The 24,241-nt window shown below is 42.3% G+C and overlaps 1 protein-coding gene across 1 annotated transcript in view; it reads left to right on the top strand.

Moving 5' to 3' along the window:
• The window catches only part of LOC124594911 (probable imidazolonepropionase), a 180,143-nt gene that overhangs the window by 45,154 nt on the left and 110,748 nt on the right, over positions 1 to 24,241 (top strand). The window contains exon 3 of the mRNA XM_047133392.1: positions 13,002 to 13,173. Within this exon, the coding sequence (XP_046989348.1) occupies positions 13,002 to 13,173 (172 nt within the window). The remainder of the gene's footprint in view (positions 1 to 13,001; positions 13,174 to 24,241) is intronic.

Below are 24,241 nucleotides of genomic sequence, written 5' to 3'. Positions count from 1 at the left end.
ATTTTTGGGCCGCACATAATCTGCTTAACGCTAATAACAATACCTGCTCGACAAAAAAAAAAAAAATTGCATTGACTGAAAATATTCAGTTTATCACAACTTAACATAAACGTTTGGATGCCCATGGCCTAAGTAGAACTCCCTACTACTTGCACATTATGTAGTCATAATGGACTATTAGAAGTGTATGAAGTTTGAAGTAATTCCGTTATCCGAACGTCGTTAGCTCACCTAGTCACTTGTAAAATAAAAAGGCATAGCATAAACAAGAGACGTTGTCATAAAATTTTAATTATCACCTCGAAAAAAACAAAATCAAATGGCTCTGACCACTATGGGATTTAACATCTATGGTCATCAGTCCCCTAGAACTTAAAACTACTGAAACCTAACTAACCTAAGGACATCACACAACACCCAGCCATCACGAGGCAGAGAAAATCCCTGACCCCGCTGGGAATCGAACCCGGGAACCCGGGCGTTGGAAGCGAGAACGCTACCGCACGACCACGAGATGCGGGCGAAAAAAAAACAAGTTACGTGATTACTGTGGGGCTACACATTGAAATCCCAGTGCCACATTACATCATCAAAAAAAAGTAAACAAAGAAAAATAAAAAAAATAAAGAGGCGCAGCTCATTGACACTAAACAATATGTGAAGTAATTTGTTTGCATTTTACTTTAAAGGGAACAACGCTTTCACAATCTATACTCAGTTGGTGGAAAAGACGGAAACATTGATCCATAATACGACTGACAGAGTGGTTCGGTGGAGTGTCCTGGAGATATGAGAACAAGGAGACTTGTGGACACATGAGATTGAGTAATAATATGCAGCGCTCTAGCGGCTGCAAATAGAATTGTTTAATCTTCTGTTTGTTCACGATACGTTGACAATCCGCTCAGTGGCTGTCGGTAACGGCAGGACACGTGCTTTGCCCCTGCATTGGACTGCCGAGGGGAGAGGAGCAGCGTCGGCTGTTCGGCGCAGTCCTGGCACCATTACCACTGGACAGTAATACTTCGCGTCTAGGGGCAGCATGACGTTGGCATCGTTCGGAGCTAAACAAACATCTTTCAACTAGTGCCGATTTTCTCCGTTTCTGGCACCACCGGTATAATCGTCAAGTTATCGTGGACAACCAGTATGCACAACACCAGTATGATTAAAACGTGCGCGCTGGTCGAGTGTTGCACAATTACACATTTAATAGTTAACAGAGATGTGTTACAGGTCTGAAAGGAACCTTGTCATCAAGTCATCTTGGTTAGTAAACTTTTTCATTTACTCCTTACATAGCACCTCCAACTTCTACAGATATTTAAAAACAAAATTGAGGAGAGAAGAGTCCCGTGATTTTCGAAGTAATGGCAAAGAAAAATCAATGCTTAGATGTACCATACAGTGACGGAGAGTTGATTAAATTATGCGCGATGAAGTTACCATTGAAATACCAGCAATCATTAGTAGGTCGCGGAGGCAATGACGTCGAAGCATTTAAAGGAATTCTAAGGGAACTAGAGTTTATATTTTCGGAAGATGACGCAAGAAAAAGACGAAGCGCACATGAAAACGAAAGCAAAAAGCAGTGGAATCCACAAGACACAGTACGAAGAAACAATACTTACAAACCATGTGATAACTTCGCACCAAGAAACGACAACAGATTTCAACAAAAAAACGGTTATGGATTTAGAAGAGAATACGGCAATAACTATAATTCACCCAGGAACGGCAACAACTATTACAGAGGGAACAATGACAACCGGAACGGGTATTGGAGAACCAATAGACCGACAAATTATCAACAAAGAAACCAATATCAACAAGCGGAGCAAGAAAAGAGAATACAGATAGAAGAGGTGGAGGTAAGACTACCAAACCCTGAAAAACGTTCGAATTGACAGCTGAGCGCCCATGCCAAAGAGAATGACGCACCGACCCAGGACAATTGCAGCTCCTTGAACAGAGAAGTAAATACCTTATCACGAGAAGAGAAGAAGGAAGAAACAAAACTGCAGGGACCAGATGAAAACGAAGACAGGAAAATAACAATATTGTGTTGGACGAAATTAATTGGGAGAATACTGACGAGGAAGATGAATTACCAGAGGCCTGCACAACGAATGTAGGAGGAAAGGACGAAGTAATGAGTATTGCAGAGCTATTTGAGATAGAAACCAGGGAAAGCAAATTCAATGTGGATAATGCGCAGTCGACAGAAGTTGAAAATAAGTTACTAGTGGACACACAACCCAACTTATATAATGAAGGAAGTTATGAAGTGATAATTAGAGCATTTAAATGCGATTATGCGGAAGTAGCGACGAAGAAGGAGATGATAGACGAAGATGAGGAAAAAGTAGAGCATGTTGAAGAAAGCGCAAATGAAAGAAGAAATAGAGAAGAGGAAATAAAAGAGAGAGAAGTAGCAGTCGAAGCTTATCCTACAGGAAGTTCGAATTCACAAGGGAAATTCCTGAAAAGACTCATGTATGATTCAGTGGTGGATTCATTGATGCAACAAGAAGAAGAACAGAACCAACCCTTTCAAATTCAACCAATTGTGAAGGCCATGGTAAAGCATACCCCAGTCAATATTGTAATTCATAGCGGAAGTGAACTGCCCGTGATCTCAGAAAATTTATTCATGCAGTGTAATGCCAATGGGGAATTGCCAGTTCTGAAAACACGTAAGATTAAAGTAAGAGGTCCTATTAGAAACAATGCTGCGGAAGTTACGAGACAAACAAGGTTAACTCTTTCTTGCCAAGGTCAAAAGATCGAAGCCAACTTCGTGATTATACCTAAACTAACTGTGGATTTGATTATAGGTGCAGATTTTTTAAATGAGAGACGAGTGATAATAGATATGGGGAAAGGTAGCATAACATTCGGGAATGTCACACTACACTTTGAGCAAAAGCTAAAATTAGAAGAAATACCAGTTATAAACAAACAATTAAGAAAGATGCGAGATAAAGAGGATGAAGAATTAGAATGGTATGCACAAAAGGGGGAATCGCCTCCACTCATGTTAAAGGTCCATAAAGAAATTGACGAAAAATTTCAAGAAGTTCAAGTAGATAATCAGCACAATATTTCATGTTTATGTTGCAGATAAGATCGTCAGGAAAAAGAAGAATGAAGAAAGAGGAGGGTGGGAAAAAGAAAGTAGTTTCAATAAAAACAAAAACAAAAATAACAACAATAGCAGCATAGATTAAGGTGAAGGGATAAAGCGTAGATAGTCTAACAGCATGAAATACTAAAATGCTATACAACTCGACACTACACAAAAATAAAAAACTAATTTGAGGATTCTTGTAGAAGTTAAGACTCAAAATATCTTAGAATTGTAATATGGAAAGGGCGCCGAAATTTGTAAAGCTTTTTAAATAGGCGTAAAACAATGTAGGTACTAGACATATGTTAGATGATTATAAGTAAAATTTTTTGTAAGAACCATTGTAAAAACTCCAGCAAGAAGCAAATGCAATGACCCACAAGTTGCAACGAGAGAAGTATCAAGAAAGAAAAGGATGTGATTAGCAAGACACGATTCCTACAAGGCAGAAGCGTCGAGAGAAGGGAAAGGACAGCGAGACCATCAAAGGGCACTTGTACCCGAAGTCGGCAGTAAATCTACTGCTAAAAGGGACCCGTGCAGGGACAGACAAGCAAACACCGGACTTTCGCCGCTCGTAAACCACAGGACGCCCCGACTCAGCGAAGTGAGCAAAAAACGGCCCGACGAGATGACCACTTGGGCAAGCCACCACTGCCAAAAAAAAATGTGTAAAAGTCACACTACTGCTATTAAACAGCATGCTGATGCACAAAACTGAAGAAAACTTACACAAAGTAGAAATGACACGTCCAAAAAATTTATCAAACAGTTACTAAGAGAAGAACTTCAAAGTTACTAGTTATCAATAAATATTCCCATATCCTGCCCAGAGAAGAACTAAGAATCAAGTAAGAAGCAGAGAAAAAGCAGGAAGAACAGAAGTTGAAGATTCGCAAGATTGAGACCAAGAAAGAAGATGGGTGAAGAATAGACGGCATACCTTCCCAAATCCCTATCCTATTGTAAACTAGTCGTCTGTGAAGTATTACAACGAAAAACGACCGCTTTCAGCGACACATAACGATGACTTTCACGCATAAAAAGCCAGTAAACCACGAAATTCTGCACTCTCAGCTCCATTCCATTATGGGACCTCCACAACAGCAACACACAGTTGCAAAACCAACAAGGAACGACGAATGAAGCTGTACATCAAATACTTGCCCACATCCATCTCGCTCAAGTCCATCATCTTTGTGCAAAAACATTCACCAACCTCATGCTTAAACATTCATAGGATTGTGTGTATGTGTGAAATCAAATTATGTGATGTAGGAATTGTGCAAAAGAAATGTGTGAAAAACTAAATAAGTTAAGCACACCAGACAGCTAATAAACTACAAAATAACAGTCAATGACTATGGACTTAAGTAAAAATTGACTATCGATAAAAATAAGTCATTAGTTCTGAAATGGACAGTGTATAAAGAACAAAAGTAAGCCATAATAAACACTAAAACTATATGCCACTATTTTCTCTGCATAAAAATAAAAGAATAACTGTATTTTACTTATTTTCTCCTTATAATAACAAATAATCAAAAATTATCTTGTTGGACGTTTTCCCTTTTTTTAACATTTGTACCATTTGTTAGGATAATATCTCAATACTTGTGTATGTATATTTCTTTGTCAAAGCAACTCTTGGAAATAGTTCTTATTTGTTAGTGCAACAATGTTGAAATGAGTGTCTAGAAACAAAAACGTTTTACTTGTACATGATATTTACAAAATGTGTTAGGAATAGACTTAACTTAATTATACATTTATAAAAAAAATATTTCTAAGAAAATCGATGTGAAAGACTCCTCACTTTCGATAACAAACTTCTTAAAAAACAAACTTCACACTTAAATAAAGAAAGAAAATAATTAAAAATTAATAATGATAATAACATAAAAATATTCTTCTCTTGTCAATATAAACATATTTTTGAGAATAATGTGGAAGAATATAAAAATATAAATTAGTGATGAAACTAGCATAGAACTAGAATAATGTGGCTGAACAGTAGATAAAGGAATAATTTTTGACTGACTTAGACAACGATTCAATCATTGCCTAACTTCAGTGCAAAAATTAAGTTCGAAGGGTAGTGGTATGTAAAGTGTCAGGCAAATCCAACACCTTCCATGAAAACCCTAACATAGCTCCGAATAAATCCTGACATTAAGATAACCAAAGTAATACGATCAACGAGTGAGCAAACGGAATACCACAGACTAACACAAGAACGCCTAAATGCATGTCATACCTTCCCACCATAAAACAGACGCAGTTCCGATGAGAGAAACGAGAACAGAAGCCGAGAGCAGAACCGTGTTAAGCTAGAAGGCCCTACGATAAGTGACGGACACCCACATCGCCGGCTGACCGCCAGGACCATCCCGCAGCCCATGTTAAAACGTAGAGCCCTCCAGAAGAACAGTATAGATCTTACAATAACACCAAATGGGCCACACCAGCTGCAAGTTTTAGTGTGAGACTTTTTCGTGTCTCTGTTACGTTGCAAACGTTAAAAACATTGCCCCACCATGAAAAGTATAACGTTTCTCATTGGATAAACAGAATTTTTGTAGGCGGAGCTTAAGGTTAACATTGAGACTCTGATTGGTCAGTTGAAAACACAGCCAGATACCTTTTTTAAAAACCAACTTCGGTAAATTGTAGTAAGGAAAAGTTGCGAGACAGCTGCTTCCGAGACGGCGAGGTGTGTGGAGCTGTGCCGCCCGCCGCCCCCAGACACTGCCTAAACACTGACAAGGTAATGAACGCACGCGGTGCCGCGTTTTTGAGTGCATAAGGCTTCACTCAGAACTGCAGAAGTCTCATTTGTTACATCCCCTTTTTACATAATACTAGCGTCGATCGTCAATTAAATCTCATGGTGCTCACATTTGCTACTTGAAGTAAAAATCTGAAACGCAATGATTTTTCTGTTATATAATTATTGAGAAGCCACATCAGCCACTGTAATTTATGACAAGTTAGATAAGTAATTAAAGATAATTGAGGGCCACTGTAGACCATTTTAATAGTTTTCTCTTTTATGAAACTTAACTTAAATCTAGATATAAATGTGATATGGCATAGGTCATCCTTCGATCCATTGTAGAACTTGGAAACCCATTCAGGGAATATTCGTTCACATTTTTGTTGAACACAGATGGTTTTTATCATCCTGTAGTAAAACGTTTTCTTTTATCAATAGTGCAATTTATGAACAATGTTTGTTGAGCAGAATAAAATTTCCAATGGAAAACTTAACTGCTTTTTCGACGTTATTTTACCAGCTAACTAAAAATAGGAAAGGCTTGAACCCCTTCCACTTAATTTAGTTAGTATTAAGATTCTTTTACAGGGAGGCAGTGGAGCTGACGCTGAAATCATTAAGTATTTGATTATACCATCGGTAGTCTCACTGAACTCTTCTGAACTCTACATGTCATGTGTAGTCTGGCGTCTCCTTACTGGCAACAGATCCCAGGTTCAAACTAGTCTGTTCCCTAAAAAAACACGTTCAGAGCGTCGTTGCGCGAAAGTGGTAGGGGGCCACGACCTAGAACAAACAGATACCAAGCAGAATGTTAGAAAAATCCTCTTGAGATTTTCTCGAAATCACCTAAGTAGTAAGGTAAAGGCGCCAAATTTCGTCTCCGTACCTAATTTTGTCCCCATAACGTTCTATGTTCTGCCGGTAGGGGCGCCATCGGTGATATTTTTCGTTAGTTGCGCCCATGGCCACCAGTTAGCTGTGAAAGTTTCATGCGTCCAGTCCTCTCCGTGGCCGTATGAGAAAACGTATTCTAATTTGTCAAAATTTGAGTTGTCGAAATACTATTTCTAAATGCTCTTTTCGAATTATTATAATGTGTTTATTTAGTTGTATTTGACATAATCTGTAAAGGGTAAACTATAAAGTGAATGATGTGAGCGTTTTGCCGTGTTCGGTTAACTTCACGTAGTGTGGGAAGCGCCATATCAGCAAGCAGGATGCCCCTATTTTCGTCCCCCCACCTGTTTCTAAATACGCCCAGGGGATAAAATTTAGAACATACCTCTACACTTTGTTTCAGATGCCGCCATGGAAGTAGTGGGATAGAGAGGCATTTAAATCTGCAATAACTGCGGTGAGAAATAAGGAAATGGGATATAAAGCTGCGAGTAAGACATTTAGTGTGCCTAGAGCAACTCTCAAGGATTATATACAGAAAGGAGAAGGTAAAAGTGCTGAAGGGTTAATTGAAAAAGCTATTGGTAGAAAACCAGTTTTTTAACGTGAGTTAGAGGCTGAGTTAGTGTCTTATTGTAAGGACACGGAGAAAAATTTCTATGGCTTTACTCTAAATGACCTTAGGCGAATGGCCTTTCAGCCTACTATACGCAATAAGGTTGCTCAGCCATTTTCAGTGGGATGGAAGTGGTTGGGTCTGTTTCTTCAGAGACACTTTCTACATGAGCGCCGCAATCCGTGTCACTAGCTAGGGTACAAAGTTTCAACGAGGAAAGTGTTAAGCTCTTTTTCTCTATTTTGAACCCCGAGTTGGAGAAAATACAATGTAATCCACTTAAAGTGTTAAAAAAAAAAAAAAAAAAAAGGTTCAAATGGCTCTGAGCACTATGGGACTTAACTTCTAAGGCCATCAGTCCCCTAGAACTTAGAACTACTTAAACCTAACTAACCTAAGGACATCACACACATCCATTCCCGAGGTAGGATTCGAACCTGCGACCATAGCGGTCGCGCGGTTTCAGACTGTAGCGCCTAGAACCGATCGGCCACCTTGACCGGCACTTAAAGTGTTCAACATAGGTGAAACCCGCATCACAGTGGTACAACACAAAGTAAGAAAGACTGCTGCTGTGAAAGGGAAGAAGTTTGCGCACAAACTGTCGTCTGCAGAGAGGTGCACTAGTGACGGCTATTTTGTGCATGTCGGCATCGGGTACATTTGTGCCTCCTCTTATGATTTTTCCCAGAAAGCTGATGAAGAACGAACTCATGGATGGAGCTCCTCCTGGGTCAATTATGGGAGCGATTGAGTCTTGGTGGATACAAGTGATCTTTTTGTAAAATTATTTCGACTTTTCATTTCAATTGTAAAGCCATCAAAGGAAGATCCTGTTGTGTTGATATTTGACGGACACTGTTCACATTCTCGCAATGTGAATGTTACTGACATTGCTCTGATAATGGTGTTGCCATAGTCTGCTTGCCTCCTCACTCCACTTCAAAACTGCAGCCTCTTGATGTGTCGTTCATGTTTCCTTTCAAAACATTTTATGCGCAGGCAATAGAAAATAGGCTGTCTAACCATCCTGGCACGACTGTTGGTGACATGCGGATTGCACAGCTATTCAATGAAGCCTATCAATGCGCAGCGGTTGTAAAAACTGCCGTTAATGGTTTTAAGAAAACTGGGATTCTGCCTTACAACCCGAATGTGTTCGGCCCAGAAGACCTTTCAGCGATCGCTGACGCCTCCTCAGCTCCGGACACGCATGCAAAAAATCAGCCCTCAACAAGCACAGCTATACAGCCGGCCTTTCCAGCCACTCAACCTTCGAGCAGCACACTGATGCCACAGTTAGTAGCAGTTAGCCCAACAGATATCGCAGGGGTGCCTGTTATCCATTCATCTTCGTCTAAGGGACGAGGCAGGGCTTCTCTTATTACACGCTCGCCTTACAAGATGAAACAATCTCAAGAGAAAACCAAACGTAATGTGAGAAAACGGTTGGATCTAATTCCGAAGACGTTGCCAGGAAAGGTAAAGAAACCGTTAAAAAGAAAACAAGCCTGAAAATATCCAGTGACTCTGATGACAACTGTGATGTCCGATACCAAGATTCAAGTGCAAGCGAGGATAATGAAGATGATGCGTAGTGCCCCATTTGCCTGAAACGTTTTTCTCTAGAAAATCATGGGGAAAAACGGATGCGTTGCACTCAATGTTCCGTGTGGCAACACGAAATGTGCTCACGAGCAAAGAACAAAAAAATAAATAAATTTATTTGGAACTCTTGTTTGGAAGGGTAAAAAATAATCGTACAGTTGCTAATCAACATTTTTGTAACAAAAATGGACGTTTTTAACCTGTAACTAATATAAATAAACATTGTAACATGTCTCTATTATTATTACCTTGTTTTTAAACTGTTAAGACTGCCTACAGGAAAATTAAAGAGACCTTTGGAGAAAAGAGAACCACTTGTATGAATATCAAGAGCTCAGATGGAAACCCAGTTCTAAGCAAAGAAGGGAAAGCAGAAAGGTGGAAGGAGTATATAGAGGGTCTATACAAGGGCGATGTACTTGAGGACAATATTATGGAAATGGAAGAGGATGTAGATGAAGATGAAATGGGAGATACGATACTGCCTGAAGAGTTTGACACAGTACTAAAAGACCTGAGTCGAAACAAGGCCCCGGGAGTAGACAACATTCCATTAGAACTACTGAAAGCCTTGGGAGAGCCAATCCTGACAAAACTCTACCATCTGGTGAGCAAGATGTATGAGACAGGGGAAATACCCTCAGACTTCAAGAAGAATATAATAATTCCAATTCCAATGAAAGCAGGTATTGACAGATGTGAAAATTACCGAACTATCAGTTTAATAAGTAATACCTGCAAAATACTAACACGAATTCTTTACATTCGAATAGAAAAACTGGTAGGAGCCGCCCTCGAGGAAAATCAGTTTGGCTTCCGTAGAAATGTTGGAACACGTGAGGTAATACTGACCTTACGACTCACCTTAGAAGAAAGATTAAGGAAAAGCAAACCTACGTTCCTAGCATTTGTAGACTTAGAGAAAGCTTTTGACAATGTTGACTGGAATACTCTTTTTCAAATTCTAAAGGAGACAGAGGTAAAATACAGGGAGCGACAGGCTATTTACGATTTGTACAGAAACAAGATGACAATTATAAGAGTCGAGGGGCATGAAAGGGAAGCAGTGGTTGAGAAGGGAGTAAGACAGGGTTGTAGCCTCTCCCCGATGTTATTCAATCTGTATATTGAGCAAGCAGTAAAAGAAACAAAAGAAAAATTCGGAGTAGGTATTAAAACCCATGGAGAAGAAATAAAAACTTTGAGGTTCGCCGATGACGTTGTAATTCTGTCAGAGACAGCAAAGGACTTGGAAGAGCTGTTGAACGGAATGGACAGTGTCTTGAAAGGAGGATATAAGATGAACATCAACAAAAGCAATACGAGGATAATGGAATGTAGTCGAATTAAATCGGGTGATGCTGAGGGAATTAGATTATGAAACGAGACGCTTAAAGTAGTAAAGGAGTTTTGCTATTTGGGGAGCAAAACAACTGATGATGATCGAAGTAGAGAGGATATAAAATGTAGACTGGCTGTGGCAAGGAAAGCGTTTCTGAAGAAGACAAATTTGTTAACATCGAGTATAGATTTAAGTGTCAGGAAGTCGTTTCTGAAAGTATTTGTATGGAGTGTAGCCATGTATGGAAGTGAAACTTGGACGATAAATAGTTTAGACAAGAAGAGAATAGAAGCTTTCGAAATGTGGTGCTACAGAAGAATGCTGAAGATTAGATGACTAGATCACATAAGTAATCAGAAGGTATTGAATAGAATTGGGGAGAAGAGGAGTTAGTGACACAACTTGACTAGAAGAAGGGATCGGTTGGTAGGACATGTTCTGAGGCATCAATGGATCACCAATTTAGTATTGGAGGGCAGCGTGGAGGGTAAAAATGATAGAGGGAGACCAAAAGATGAATACACTAAGCAGATTCAAAAGGATGTAGGTTGCAGTAGGTACTGGGAGATGAAGATGTTTGCACAGGATAGAATAGCTTAGAGAGTTGCATCAAACCAGTCTCAGGACGGAAGACCACAACAACAACAACAATACCTCTTTTACAAGATGTATCAGTAGGGGACGAAAATAGGACCACTTTGTCAAGTTTAGTAAAAGTACATTGTTTTTGAAGTTTTTTCTGTAAAGATAACTAATCGTTTCTGATATATTTTGAGCTAAGTACGGTGTGTATGCTTAGTTGCTGGTGTTATATAAGTTTTTTGGGAATAATTGATATAAAGATATTGTATTCTGAGGCTAAAAAGAGACTGGGGGACGAAATTTAGCGCCTTAACCTTACGCCTTAATACTTGCATTTTATGGTGTCATAATGGGCTAGAGGGACAGAGAAACAATTAAAATCGCTCAAAAGAGGAAAGGCCGCTGGACCTGATGGGATACCAGTACGCGAAGGAACTTGCCCCCCTTCTTGCAGCGGTGAACCATAGGTCTCTAGAAGAGCGTAGCGTTCCAAAGGATTGGAAAAGGACACAGGTCATCGCCGTTTTCAAGAAGGGACGTCGAACAGATGTGCAGAACTATATACCTATATCTCTAACGCCTATCAGTTGCAGAATTTTGGAACACGTATTATGTTCGAGTATAATGACTTTTCTGGAGACTAGAAATCTACTCTGTAGGAATCAGCATGGGTTTCGAAAAAGACGATCGTGTGAAACCCAGCTTGCGCTATTCGTCCACGAGACTCAGAGGGCCATAGACACGGGTTCCCAGGTAGATGCCGTGTTTCTTGACTTCCGCAAGGCGTTCGATACAGTTCGCCACAGTCGTTTAATGAACAAAGTAAGAGCATATGGACTATCAGACCAATTGTGTGATTGGATTGAAGAGTTCCTAGATAACAGAACGCAGCATGTCATTCTCAATGGAGAGAAGTTGTCCGAAGTAACAGTGATTTCAGGTGTGCCGCAGGGGAGTGTCGTAGGACCGTTACTATTCACAATATACATAAATGACCTTTTGAATGACATTGGAAGTTCACTGAAGCTTTTTGCGGATGATGCTGTGGTACATCGAGAGGTTGTAACAATGGAAAATTGTACTGAAATGCAGGAGGATCTGCAGCGAATTGACGCATGGTGCAGGGAATGGCAATTGAATCTCACTGTAGACAAGTGTAATGTGCTGCGAATACATAGAAAGATAGATCCCTTATCATTTAGCTACAATATAGCAGGTCAGCAACTGGAAGCAGTTCATTCCATAAATTATCTGGGAGCACGCATTAGGAGTGATTTAAAATGGAATGATCATATTAAGTTGATCGTCGGTAAAGGAGATGCCAGATTCATTGGAAGAATCCTAAGCAAATGCAATCCGAAAACAAAGGAAGTAGGTTACAGTACGCTTGTTCGCCCACTGCTTGAATACTGCTCAGCAGTGTGGGGTCCGTACCAGATAGGGTTGACAGAAGAGATAGAGAAGATCCAAGGGAGAGCAGCGCGCTTCGTTACAGGATCATTTAGAAATCGCGAAAGCGTTACGGAGATGATAAACTCCAGTGGAAGACTCTGCAGGAGAGACGCTCAGTAGCTCGGTACGGGCTTTTGTTGAAGTTTCTAGAACATACCTTCACCGAGGAGTCAAGCAGTATATTGCTCCCTCCTACGTATATCTCGCGAAGAGACCATGAGGATAAAATCAGAGAGATTAGAGCCCACACAGAGGCATACAGACAATCCTTCTTTCCACGAACAATATGAGACTGGAATAGAAGGGAGAACTGATAGAGGTACTCAAGGTACCCTCCGCCACACAGCGTCAGGTGGCTTGCGGAGTATGGATGTAGATGTAGATGTAGATGTAAAACTGTACAAAGTCTGAAGTAAATTCGTGATCCGTACATCGTGACCTCCCCTTGTGAGCTAAATTTCATAACGTTCAACGTGTAATGTTTTTAATGATTTTTACTTTATTCGCAGGCACGAGCATGACTCGAACGATGAAAGTACTGCATATGGCAAACGATCTTTGGCAGAAGATGGAGGACCGCTGTTTGTGTGTGCAGGCATGGGAGGATCGCGGCGGTGGGCGACTCGGAAGCGGTGTGCCGGCGCTACGAGGGCCAGCAGTTCGACGCCCGGATAGACGCGAGCGGCCGCTGCGTCATGCCCGGCTTCGTGGACGCACACACACACCCCGTCTGGGCCGGCGACCGCTCCCACGAGTTCGCCATGAAGGTTCACATTTCTTCTATTACTACTGTCCTTAATTCTGACTCGCCCTGGCAGCCGTGAACGTTAACACTCCGCTTCCGGGGTTCTGGGAGGCGCGTTGGCTCCTTATCGAATTCGCTCGGCTGATTAACGACGACGGCTAGTGTGCTAGCCAGCCCGGATTGGTTGTTAGGCGGTTTTCCACATCCGATTAAATGAATAGCAAGCTTGTACCCACGTCCCATGTCAATTACATTGTTTGTCTTATAACTGCCATGTGGTTTATGTACAAATTGTAAATAGCATTTCGCTCCCTGTATTTTACCACTGCCACCTTCAGAATTTGAAAGAGAGTATTCCACTCAACATTGTCAAAAGCTTTCTCTAAGTCTACAAATGCTAGAAACGTAGGTTTGCCTTTCCTTAATCTATTTTCTAAGATAAGTCGTAGGGTCAGTATTACCTCATGTGTTCCAACATTTCTACGGAATCCGAACTGATCTTCCCCGAGGTCGGTTTCTACCAGTTTTTCCATTCGTCTGTAAGGAATTCGTGTTAGTATTTTTCAGCCGTGGCTTATTAAACTGATAGTTCGGTAATTTTCACATCTGTCAACCTCTGCTTTCTTTGGGATTGGAATTATTATATACAGTAGAGCGTCGATTATCCGAACGTCGGTCAACCGAACGACCGCTTAACCGAACCGTGCACTCGCTCGCACCTGTTGCTCTCCCACCCTACCGCCCATCATCCCCCTCACTCCCAAACCAAGTTTCCCACACTAGTCGCCGCACTGGGCCACCGCTGGCGGAACATTTCTTCTAATGGATGAATATCGATGATGCACATCCAGGACACCAAATCATGCAGGACAGCGAGATTGTAAACGTCGTCACTGATAAAGATGACGCCGCCAGAATCTCATCAATCAGTGCTCCAGAAAGTGAAGATGAAAGTATACCAACAGCTTCTGAGGCGTTCACTTGTTTAGATACTGCCTTGCGATGGTTTGAAGCCCGAGATGAAAGTGACCAGTTTCAGATATCTGTAATGAAAAAAGTACGTGACTTAGCTGCTCGTAAGCGTGTAGGCTTGCTTACACAGACCAAAATAAAGGATTTTTTTAAACGTTAATTTTGTATACTGTGTGTATTGTTCATTCAAAATGCGTATGTAATATGTATATATTTTTGTTTAATAAACTGTGCCACATACTATATATTCCTACTGAAGTTGCCTTTGTATGTTACTTTGTAATACTAAAAGAGATGCCTGTTTTTATGAATAAATTTACTTTACAGTACTTCTTTTTGGCAAATAAACATGTACAGGTCGATTATCCGAACAAACCAGTTTTCCGGACGCCCATGTCCCCCAATTACTTCGGATAATCGACTGTTACAAAAAGGTACGGCCAAACTTTCAGGAAACATTCCTCACACACAAAGAAAGAAAATATGTTTTATGGACATGTGTCCGGAAACGCTTACTTTCCATGTTAGAGCTCATTTTATTACTTCTTTTCAAATCACATTAATCATGGAGTGGAAACACACAGCAACAGAACGTACCAGCCTGACTTCAAACACTTTGTTACATGAAATGTTCAAAATGTCCTCCGTTAGCGAGGATACATGCATCCACCCTCCGTCGCATGGAATCCCTGATGCGCTGATGCAGCCCTGGAGAATGGCGTATTGTTCCACAGCCGTCCACAATACGAGCGCGAAGAGTCTCTACATTTGGTAGCGGGGTTGCGTAGACAAGAGCTTTCAAATGCCCCCATAAATGAAAGTCAAGAGGGTTGAGGCAGGAGAGCGTGGAGGCCACGGAATTGGTCTGCCTCTACCAATCCATCGGTCGCCGAATCTGTTGTTGAGAAGCGTACGAAGACTTCGACTGAAATGTGCAGGAGCTCCATCCTGCATGAACCACATGTTGTGTCGTACTTGTAAAGGCACATGTTCTAGCAGCACAGGTAGTATATCGCGTATGAAATCATGATAACGTGCTCCATTGAGCGTAGGTGGAAGACCATGGGGCCCAATCAAAACTTCACCAACAATGCCTGCCCAAACGTTCACAGAAAATCTGTGTTGATGACGTGACTCCACAATTGCGTGCGGATTCACGTCAGCCCACGTATGTTGATTGTGAAAATTTACAATTTGATCACGTTGTAATGAAGCCTCATCCGTAAAGAGAACATTTGCACTGAAATGAGGAGTGAGACATTGTTGGATGAACCATTCGCAGAAGTGTACCCGTGGAGGCCAATCAGCTGTTGATAGTGCCTGCACACGCTGTACATGGTACGGAAACCACTGGTTCTCCCGTAGCACTCTCCATACAGTGACGTGGTCAGCGTTACCTTGTACAGCAGCAACTTCTCTGACGCTGACATTAGGGTTATCGTCAACTGCACGAAGAATTGCCTCGTCCATTGCAGGTGTCCTCGTCGTTCTAGGTCTTCCCCAGTCGCGGGTCATAGGCTGGAATGTTCCGTGCTCCCTAAGACGCCGATCAATTGCTTCGAACGTCTTCCTGTCGGGACACCTATGTTCTGGAAATCTGTCTCGATACAAACGTACCGCGCCACGGCTATTGCCCCATGCTAATCCATATATCAAATGGGCATCTGCCAACTTCGCATTTGTAAACATTGCACTGACGGCAAAACCACGTTCGTGATGAACACTAACCTGTTGATGCTACATACTGGTGTGCTTGATGCTAGTACTGTAGAGCAATGAGTCGCATGTCAACTCAGGCACCGAAGTCAACATTACCTTCCTTCAATTGGGCCAACTGGCGGTGAATCGAGGAAGGACGATACATACTGACGAAACTAAAATGAGCTCTAACATGGAAATTAAGCGTTTCCGGACACATGTCCACATAACATCTTTTCTTTATTTGTGTGTGAGGAATGTTTCCTGAAAGTTTGGCCGTACCTTTTTGTAACACCCTGTATATATATATTATTCGCTAATATTTAGAAAACGTACGTCGTAACATGACTTAACACTAGACGCAGAAGACAATTGGGCTACACAAATTCCGTCGCGGGAGGGGAACAGGGAAGGGATGGCGATTACTGGAAGGACATGTCAGGAAAAAGGACTCTCTATATGCTTGCGATTACTGACTTCTGGATAAGGGTTGTGTAGCCTTCCTAGAGACGCTATTGTGGCAGTAATTTATGGAAATTGTATGTAAATTGAAGTGGGATCACTGCTGTCAGCTGCAGCGAGACATCAATAGGAATAAGCGGCGACGAGCGAAAATGTGTACGGAACCGGGATTCGAACCCGGGATCTCTGCTTGCTGAGTCAACTGCGGCAAACACTGCGCCATCCGGGATACACCGTTAACGCAACTGCACGTACTATCCCGGCAGGCCTCAACGCCGATCCACGATCCTACCGAGCCCCACCTACCCGCAGTCCCAGTCCATTATACTCACGTTCGCTACTCAGACATCCCCACAGGAGGTCGAACGTATTTGCACATCGACACTGAGGAAGGTGAATCCATTGCGTGGTGTCTGTTCTTTCGGACATGTCCGAAAGAACAGACACTGCACAGAATCCGCAGCAGCGAAACATTACTTGTAAATTGAAGGGGGATCACTGCTGTCAGCTGCCGCGGGGCATTAAGCGGAATCAGTTTTGACGAGCGAAAATGAGTACCGGACTGGTATTCGAACCTGGGATCCCCTGCTTACCAGGTAGGTCCGCGTGGTGTCCGTTCTTTCGGACATGTCCGAAAGAACAGGCAACATGCATTCACATACTTAACACAACTAGCTCTTTATACTCATGAAGTAATAAGTGCTTTTGGCAGGGGATGTCAAATTGATTCCAAATTTTTAGATTTCCATAAGCGTCTTCTAACCAAACTGCGTGCCTACGGAGATTCGTGATTTCCTGTCAGAAAGTTCACAGTTCGTAGTAATAGACGGAAAGTCATCGAGTAAAACAGAAGTAATATCCGGCGTTCCCCAAGGAACCTGATCTATATTAACGACATAGGAGACAATCTGAGTAGACGTCTTAGATTGTTTGCAGATGATGCTGTCAGTTACCGTCTTGTAAAGTCATCAGATGATCAAAACGACTTGCAAAATGATTTAGATAAGATATCTGTTTGGTGCGAAAAGTGGCAATTGACCCTGAATAAATAAAAGTGTGAAGTCATTCACATGAGTACTAAAAGGAATCAGCTAAATTTCGATTAAGCGATAAGTGACACAAATCTGAAGGCTGTAAATTCAACTAAATACTTAGGGATTACAATTACAAATAAACTAAACTGGAACAATCACATAGATAATTTTGTGGGTAGAGCAAACCAAAGACTGCGATTCATTCGCGGAGCACTTAGAAGGTGCAACAGGTCTACCAAAGAGACTCCTTACACTACGCTTGTCCGCCTTATTCTGGCGTGTTGCTGTGCGGTGTGGGATCCGTGTCATGTGGGACTGACGGATGACATCAAAAAAGCACAAAGAAGGGCAGCTCGTTTTGTATTATCGCGAAATAGTGTCACAGACATGATACGTGAATTGGAGTGGCAATCATTAAAACAAAGGCGTTTTTCGTTGCGACGGGATCTTCTCATGAACTTTCAATCACCAGATTTCTTCTCCGATTGTGAAAACATTCTGTTGGCACCCACCTACATATGGAGAAATGATCATCATGACAAAATAAGAGAAATCAGGGCTCGCAGAGAAAAATTTAAGTGCTAGGTTTTCCCGCGTGCCGTTCGAGAGAGGAACGGTAGAGAGACAGCATAGACGGAAAGTCATCGAGTAAAACAGAAGTAATATCCGGCGTTCCCCAAGGAACCTGATCTATATTAACGGCATAGGAGACAACCTGAGTAGACGTCTTAGATTGTTTGCAGATGATGCTGTCATTTACCGTCTTGTAAAGTCATCAGATGATCAAAACCCGCCGCCAGGCACTTTATTGTGAATAGCAGAGTAATCACGTAGATGTAGATGTAGAAATCCTTTGTGCTTAATTCCACTGCTATACTCATGAAACAACTCCAACTAATCCTTCATGAAGCATACCAACTTTTCTTATTTCTTAGCTACTTACTTATTTAGTCTACTGTGCCTGCTTCGTAATTAGCCTATTATTATTATTATTATTATTATTATTATTATTATTATTTGAGCACGTGTGAAAATATCAGTTTCAGCGACTACTGTGCTCCTCACGTAGGCCTATAACCTCTACATTTTCAACGTTGTCTTTAGAAGTAATCCGAAGACAATATATCGTATGGATTAAAAGAGATTTTAAAGCAAAAAGCAAGGAACCGATTTCATTTCACCCGAAACGGCATGGCAATGTTCGACAAGTCTACTCTTCCTAATAGCGGCTACTGTGGACAAAGAAAATTTAATTTGATATTTTATGGTACTCGCAGCAGCTTCTTTCAACAACTCTAGGCATGATCGTCACCATTTCCGTTTGAGCCTATTACGTAAAGCTTTGTCCATCCAGCGTTGTTGTTCATGTACTTGACTCCACTTTGGCGTCAGTAGTTCTGTGTTTTTGGAGATCTGCTTCTGTCAGCCAGCATACTATAAAGAGATGGGGCCCCTCCACGCCCGCACCAACGTTGGGACCAGACCAAAGTTCTATCGTCACCTCTGTCAACATGTTAGTTATCTAATAGGTGGATCACAGGATGCTGGGCTGTGATGTTGTCCGTGCGTCTGGGTAAGGCTACGCATTAACACGGTCCATCGGGTGATAGATAGTGGACGAAACGCGAGTGAGGGTAGCAATTTGAAGAGCAGAGGGAAAAAAGTGCCAAGGCTCGTGCCGTGGGAAAAAAACCTCTGCGACAGTGGGATGGGTAATAAGATCAGTAGTGGCTTACTAGCTGCGATAGTTCATGCAAGGTTGGATTTGTTAGTATGGGTATCATGCATCATTACCGTGGCAAGCAATGGCGATGTATCCCTGTTGCTGCAGCCGCTACATTCCTGGAACAAACAAGATCGTTATATAGTAGTGGGAGATAGGCCATAGATCATCTCACTGTGTGTGTGTGGGGGGGGGAGCTTGTCTGCATGCAGTGCACGGTACGGCTTCCCTGCGTGGTGCCAGTTATTCGGCAGTTTGTTCCAGCTGGATATCCAGTAATGGTGTCTGATTAACAGGGGCTCACCTGTACCGTTATGTTTGCGTGTGCTTGGCCATAGATGTTAGGTTCTTACAAGTATGTCTTTTGGTCTTTTATGTTTCCATCTATGGTTGTGGCCGTAGTTCCCCAGATTCAGAATAAACGGGTTCTGCGAATGTCTGGAGTTTCTGTATAGTCTTGTGGTGAGTTTGTGGATTACCTCCGTGAGAGTCTCAAGTCGGTATTCCCGGTGATGGTCCGCGATGCGTGTGTATCGTGAAGCATTGCTTATGATTTTGAGTACTTTGTTTTGTATGAGCTGCAGACGGCGCAGGCGTGTAGGCGCAGCGTATCCCCAGACAGGAGCTGCGTATGTCATCAGGGGTCGAATAAGTGTCATGTACATGGACCTCGACACCCTTCTGTTCAGTGTGTTACGCCTGTTGAGCATAGGGTAGAGCTGTTTGAGCCTCGCGCTTGCTCGGTTGGTCGTGTGTTGTATTTGACTTGTATTTGACTTTCTCACGGAAACGTATTGGGCGTGCATGTAGAGTTATTGGTTTGCAGTATCGGTGTCTGCGCAGTTGCTTCGGTCTTCTAGTGAACAGAACGGCTTCGCACTTGTCGACGTTTACTCTAACACGCCATTTCTACGACCAAGGCTCAGCCACTCTGAGTGCAGTCTGTAAGCGTGACGTAATGTTTGATGGTTTCCAATCTTGCGCGAGGATGGCTGTGTCATCCGCGTAGATTGCCATCGTTGTGTTGTGTGTGGTTGGGAGATCGTTTATGTAGATGTTAAACAGTAGGGGCCCTAGGATGCTTCCCTGGGGTACTCCCGCGTGTATACCGTGTAGTGTTGATTGTTTTCCCTGCACGTCAGGGTTGAGATTCCTGTCGTATGAGTGTATTAGACGCACCAGCCCGTCGGGGAATCCCGCGTCGCTTAGTTTGCGAATGAGGCCGTTGTGCCATAGACGGTCGAAAGCCTTTTCGATGTCCAGGAACACCGCCCCTGTTGCTTTGTTTGTGTTGAAGCCATGTGTTATATGTTCAACGACCCGTAAGCGTTGTTGTGTTGTGGAGTGGTGATTCCTGAAGCCGAATTGCTCCGGTCTCAGGATGTCATTTTTTATGCAGTGCCTAGTGATGCGTTTGAGAATCACCTTCTCAACAATCTTGCTGAGCGAGCTCAGAAGGCTGATGGGTCAGTAATTTTGTGGGAGGCTGTGGTCTTTCCCCGGCTTCCTGAACATCAGGACCTTGGCCGTCTTCCAAAAGGCGGGGAAGTGTTGGTGTTTTAGTATGCGTACAATAATATAATGATCGATTCTCTTCGTGCGACCATACCACTGTGATACTTTCACTTCAATGATCTTCAGCAGGAATCTTTCCAAACCAAGCTGTTGTCAATTTTTTCATTCTATGTTTAATCCATTTTTGTCCTATAGATTAAAGATTGGAGGGATCTCATTGATGTTGCCTGAAGAAGCTTAATTGCTGGTCCAATACTCGTTGCTGCCTCCAATACATAACTCAGTATGGATATAAAACAATATTTTCTCTTTTACAAACTAATATTGAAACACTGCAGAAATGTTTTATCCCAAAGTTCTTGTATTCTGTCAAGTCTCTTGGTGTGTTGTATTATTATAAGGCAGGACGGTACCCAAGTACTGGAGCTTGCCCGCTATCTCCATCTCTCCGTTTCCAATTTTTAGATCGGATACTGGAGACCTTCTGCTCAGCATTAGGCCTATTGTCTTGTTTTTGCCGATACTCAGACCCATCACAAGAAGTCCACGCATATAAGAAAAACGCTATCCGCACAGAATCTGATGGTCTCGTATCCGCACCCACGAGTCTTTCATCAGCATCCCCGGATGTTAAAATACTGTAGACCACTTTCATCCGTTTGGTACGCTGGACTGCTGGCGGTAGACTTCCGCCTGTCCATGACTTTTGTCTGCTGAAGCTGGGCCTCGTAGTTCACAATCCATTGACTAAGATCATAGGAGCCGAGCATAACCACAGTTTAACACAACAGGTACGTCCGTTAACTTGCAACTTTCTGTCGCGTTTACCGGAATAGATATTATGAAGTATTGTGCAGAAAATTTCCTCGAGTCAAATGGAGTCGTGTTAAAGTTTTGGTCCCATCTTGCATACTGTTAAGTTATCCACGTACACTATTAAAAAAAACGCTGCACCACGAAGGATTTATCCGATTGTAACGGAAATCGTTAGATATGATGTATATGTACAGACAAACAAACGATTACAATTTCAGAAAAAATGGGTGATTTATTCAAGAGAAACAGCTTCACAAATTGAGCAAGTCAATAACGCGGTGGCCCAACTTTGGACCTTATGCAAGTAGTTATTCGGCTTGGTATTGATTGACACTGTGCTCCTGAAGGATAGCATGCCAAATTTTGTACAGTTGGCGCTTTAGGCCGTCAGAATCCCGAGGTGGCTGGAGGGCCCTACCCAAAATATTCGCACGTCCTCAATTGGGAAGAGATTCCTCGACGTTGCTGCCCATTGTAGGGTTTGGAAAAAACAAAGACAAGCTGTAAAAACTCTCGCCGTGTGCGGTCGGGCATTATCTTGCAGAAATTTAAGCCGTGGATGGCTTACCATGAAGGACAACAAAACGGGGCGTAGAATATCGTCGACGTACCGCCGCGCTGTAATGTTACTGCGGATGACAGTCAAAGGGCTCCTGCTACGAAATGAAATGGCAGCCCTACCTCCTGGTTGTCGAGCCCTACAGCGGATAACAGTTAGTCTGGTATCCCACCAGTCTTCGGAGAATCTCGAAACACGTCTTCGCTGGTCATTGCGGGTCTGTTCGAAGCGGGACTCCCCACTGAAGACAGTTCTACTACACTCAATGACATTACAGATCGCAGACGCGTCCTGGGACAGCGGACAGCCGTGGGGTACCTACTTGAGAAAATCATACAGTTTTTTCCGACACTGTAATCATTTGTTCGTAGAAGTATATCTGATATACCAACTTCCGTCCCATTCGGATAATTACTTCGTGATGCGTCGTTTTTTGTCTTAGAGTGTATTTCGTTTACCGAAACTACGTAACTGACAACAGTATGACACGTGTTAACATGTGAAACTTCTCAATGTAATGTGCGTTACACTGTGTAGTTTTAAATATTTTAAAGTCAACTGTTGATAGTGTCTCACACATTGTATCGAATATTGTTTATGTCTTATGTAATACGCGAGTAGGAGTCAGGCCATGAAGCGAAAATTCCAATAGATGGAGTGTCCTAGAGCAGTCTTCAAGCCGCTTTGCGACAGCTTTCGGTAGTTACGCGTGTGTCCCCTGTTAATGTAAATGAGACGGGAATGAATCTGGCGTTAGACAGCTGCTGATGCTACAGAAGCAGGATGCACATGTAACTGTTCGGAGAATCAGGAAGAGGAAGAAAGCTACGTAGGCATATTTTGTCCTTTCAGATATCAGCAATGCATCTATCCACCCCAAGATACTGTGCATGCAAGTCAATACAGCGGCACTTCGTCCCTAATGGGGAGTAATAATGACTTAAACAATAATAATCATTAATATCGACCGCATGTAACGGAAAAACAAACGAAAATCGTAATACTGACATTGTTCTTTGACATTTCACAACAAAACAATTATCGTTGGCATATCTGCAGATATACCAGCGGACATGCGCATCGGTGTAGGCTTTTAAGAACAAATTCAACATTATTACAGATATTCGCGGATATGTGCATCCGTGTAGACCTCTACTCGATGCCACAAATTTTTCTTGCCAGAGATCTAATTTAGCTTATACGTCCACTTATGTCTGATGCCATGCCAGTTCGTCATCTGCGGATATTAAGGCATTAAGTGTTGCATCCTTTCTCTTACCTGCTTATACGGTTTCATCCAGTATGACGATGGATAGGAGTGCTGAGAGACAACTTCCGTATTAGACTGTGTACTCCGTTTCGAATCAGTCTGAACTTCTGTGCCGGCCGATGTGGCCGAGCGGTTCTAGGCGCTTCAGTCTGGAACCGCGCGACCGCTACGGTCGCAGGTTCGAATCCTGTCTCGGGCATGGATATGTGTGATGTCCTTAGGTTAGTTAGTTTTAAGTAGGTGTTAGTTCTAGGGGACCGATGACCTCAGAGGTTAATCCCATAGTGCTCAGAGCCATTTGAACCATTTTTTTGAACTTCTGTTCTGGAGTTGCACACCTTTCTAGGCATAATCATGTTACTGCCGTTCTCCTGCATTTATGTGGCGTCTATCGACGACATACTCGTAGACCGTGGGAAGGCAGCCCAGCAGCAGGTGCTGGCTTAGCTGGATAAACCAGAGACGAGTTTACAGACGTGGCGACCTTCTGGGATAGGCCGGTCGACAGTGGCTTCTGGCTTGTATCCAGGTGGCCTGCAGTGGTAAACATGCCCTCGTCTTACTGCGATGTTGCCATTGCTACAGAAACTAAATCTGTTGCTACGGTCGTTTCATAAGGCCTCATCTAAACTTAATGGCACATCGTTCTGTGCTAATGCATCCCATCATCTGATTGTCAGCGCAACATCCCGCTCTTCAGACATCTTAGAGGCAATATGGTACCCCTACAGTACAATTTGTGATGCAATCAGTCGTCTATGGCTAATGGGCCGATTTTATTGCGATATCCTTTATGGTTTTCTGAAAATATTAATAAATTCTACATATTGAGCATCTTTTCGGCTTATTTGCAGTATCAGTAACGTAAAAACTGAAAATACGATAAGTTTCTGCATGGTATAACGGATCTATTACGTTGGGATAAATTTATTTTATTTTTTGTTAGATGTTTTCGTTAAATAGCTGAATAAATTGTAATTAGAAATAATTTAAATAAGCAGAGTAGAGAAGATAAAGTCAAAAAGGTGTTCATCGGGCGGA

This window comes from Schistocerca americana, chromosome 2 (genome assembly GCF_021461395.2).
Source record: "Schistocerca americana isolate TAMUIC-IGC-003095 chromosome 2, iqSchAmer2.1, whole genome shotgun sequence".
NCBI lineage: Eukaryota > Metazoa > Arthropoda > Insecta > Orthoptera > Acrididae > Schistocerca > Schistocerca americana.
This window is presented reverse-complemented; position numbering and strand designations above follow the sequence as displayed.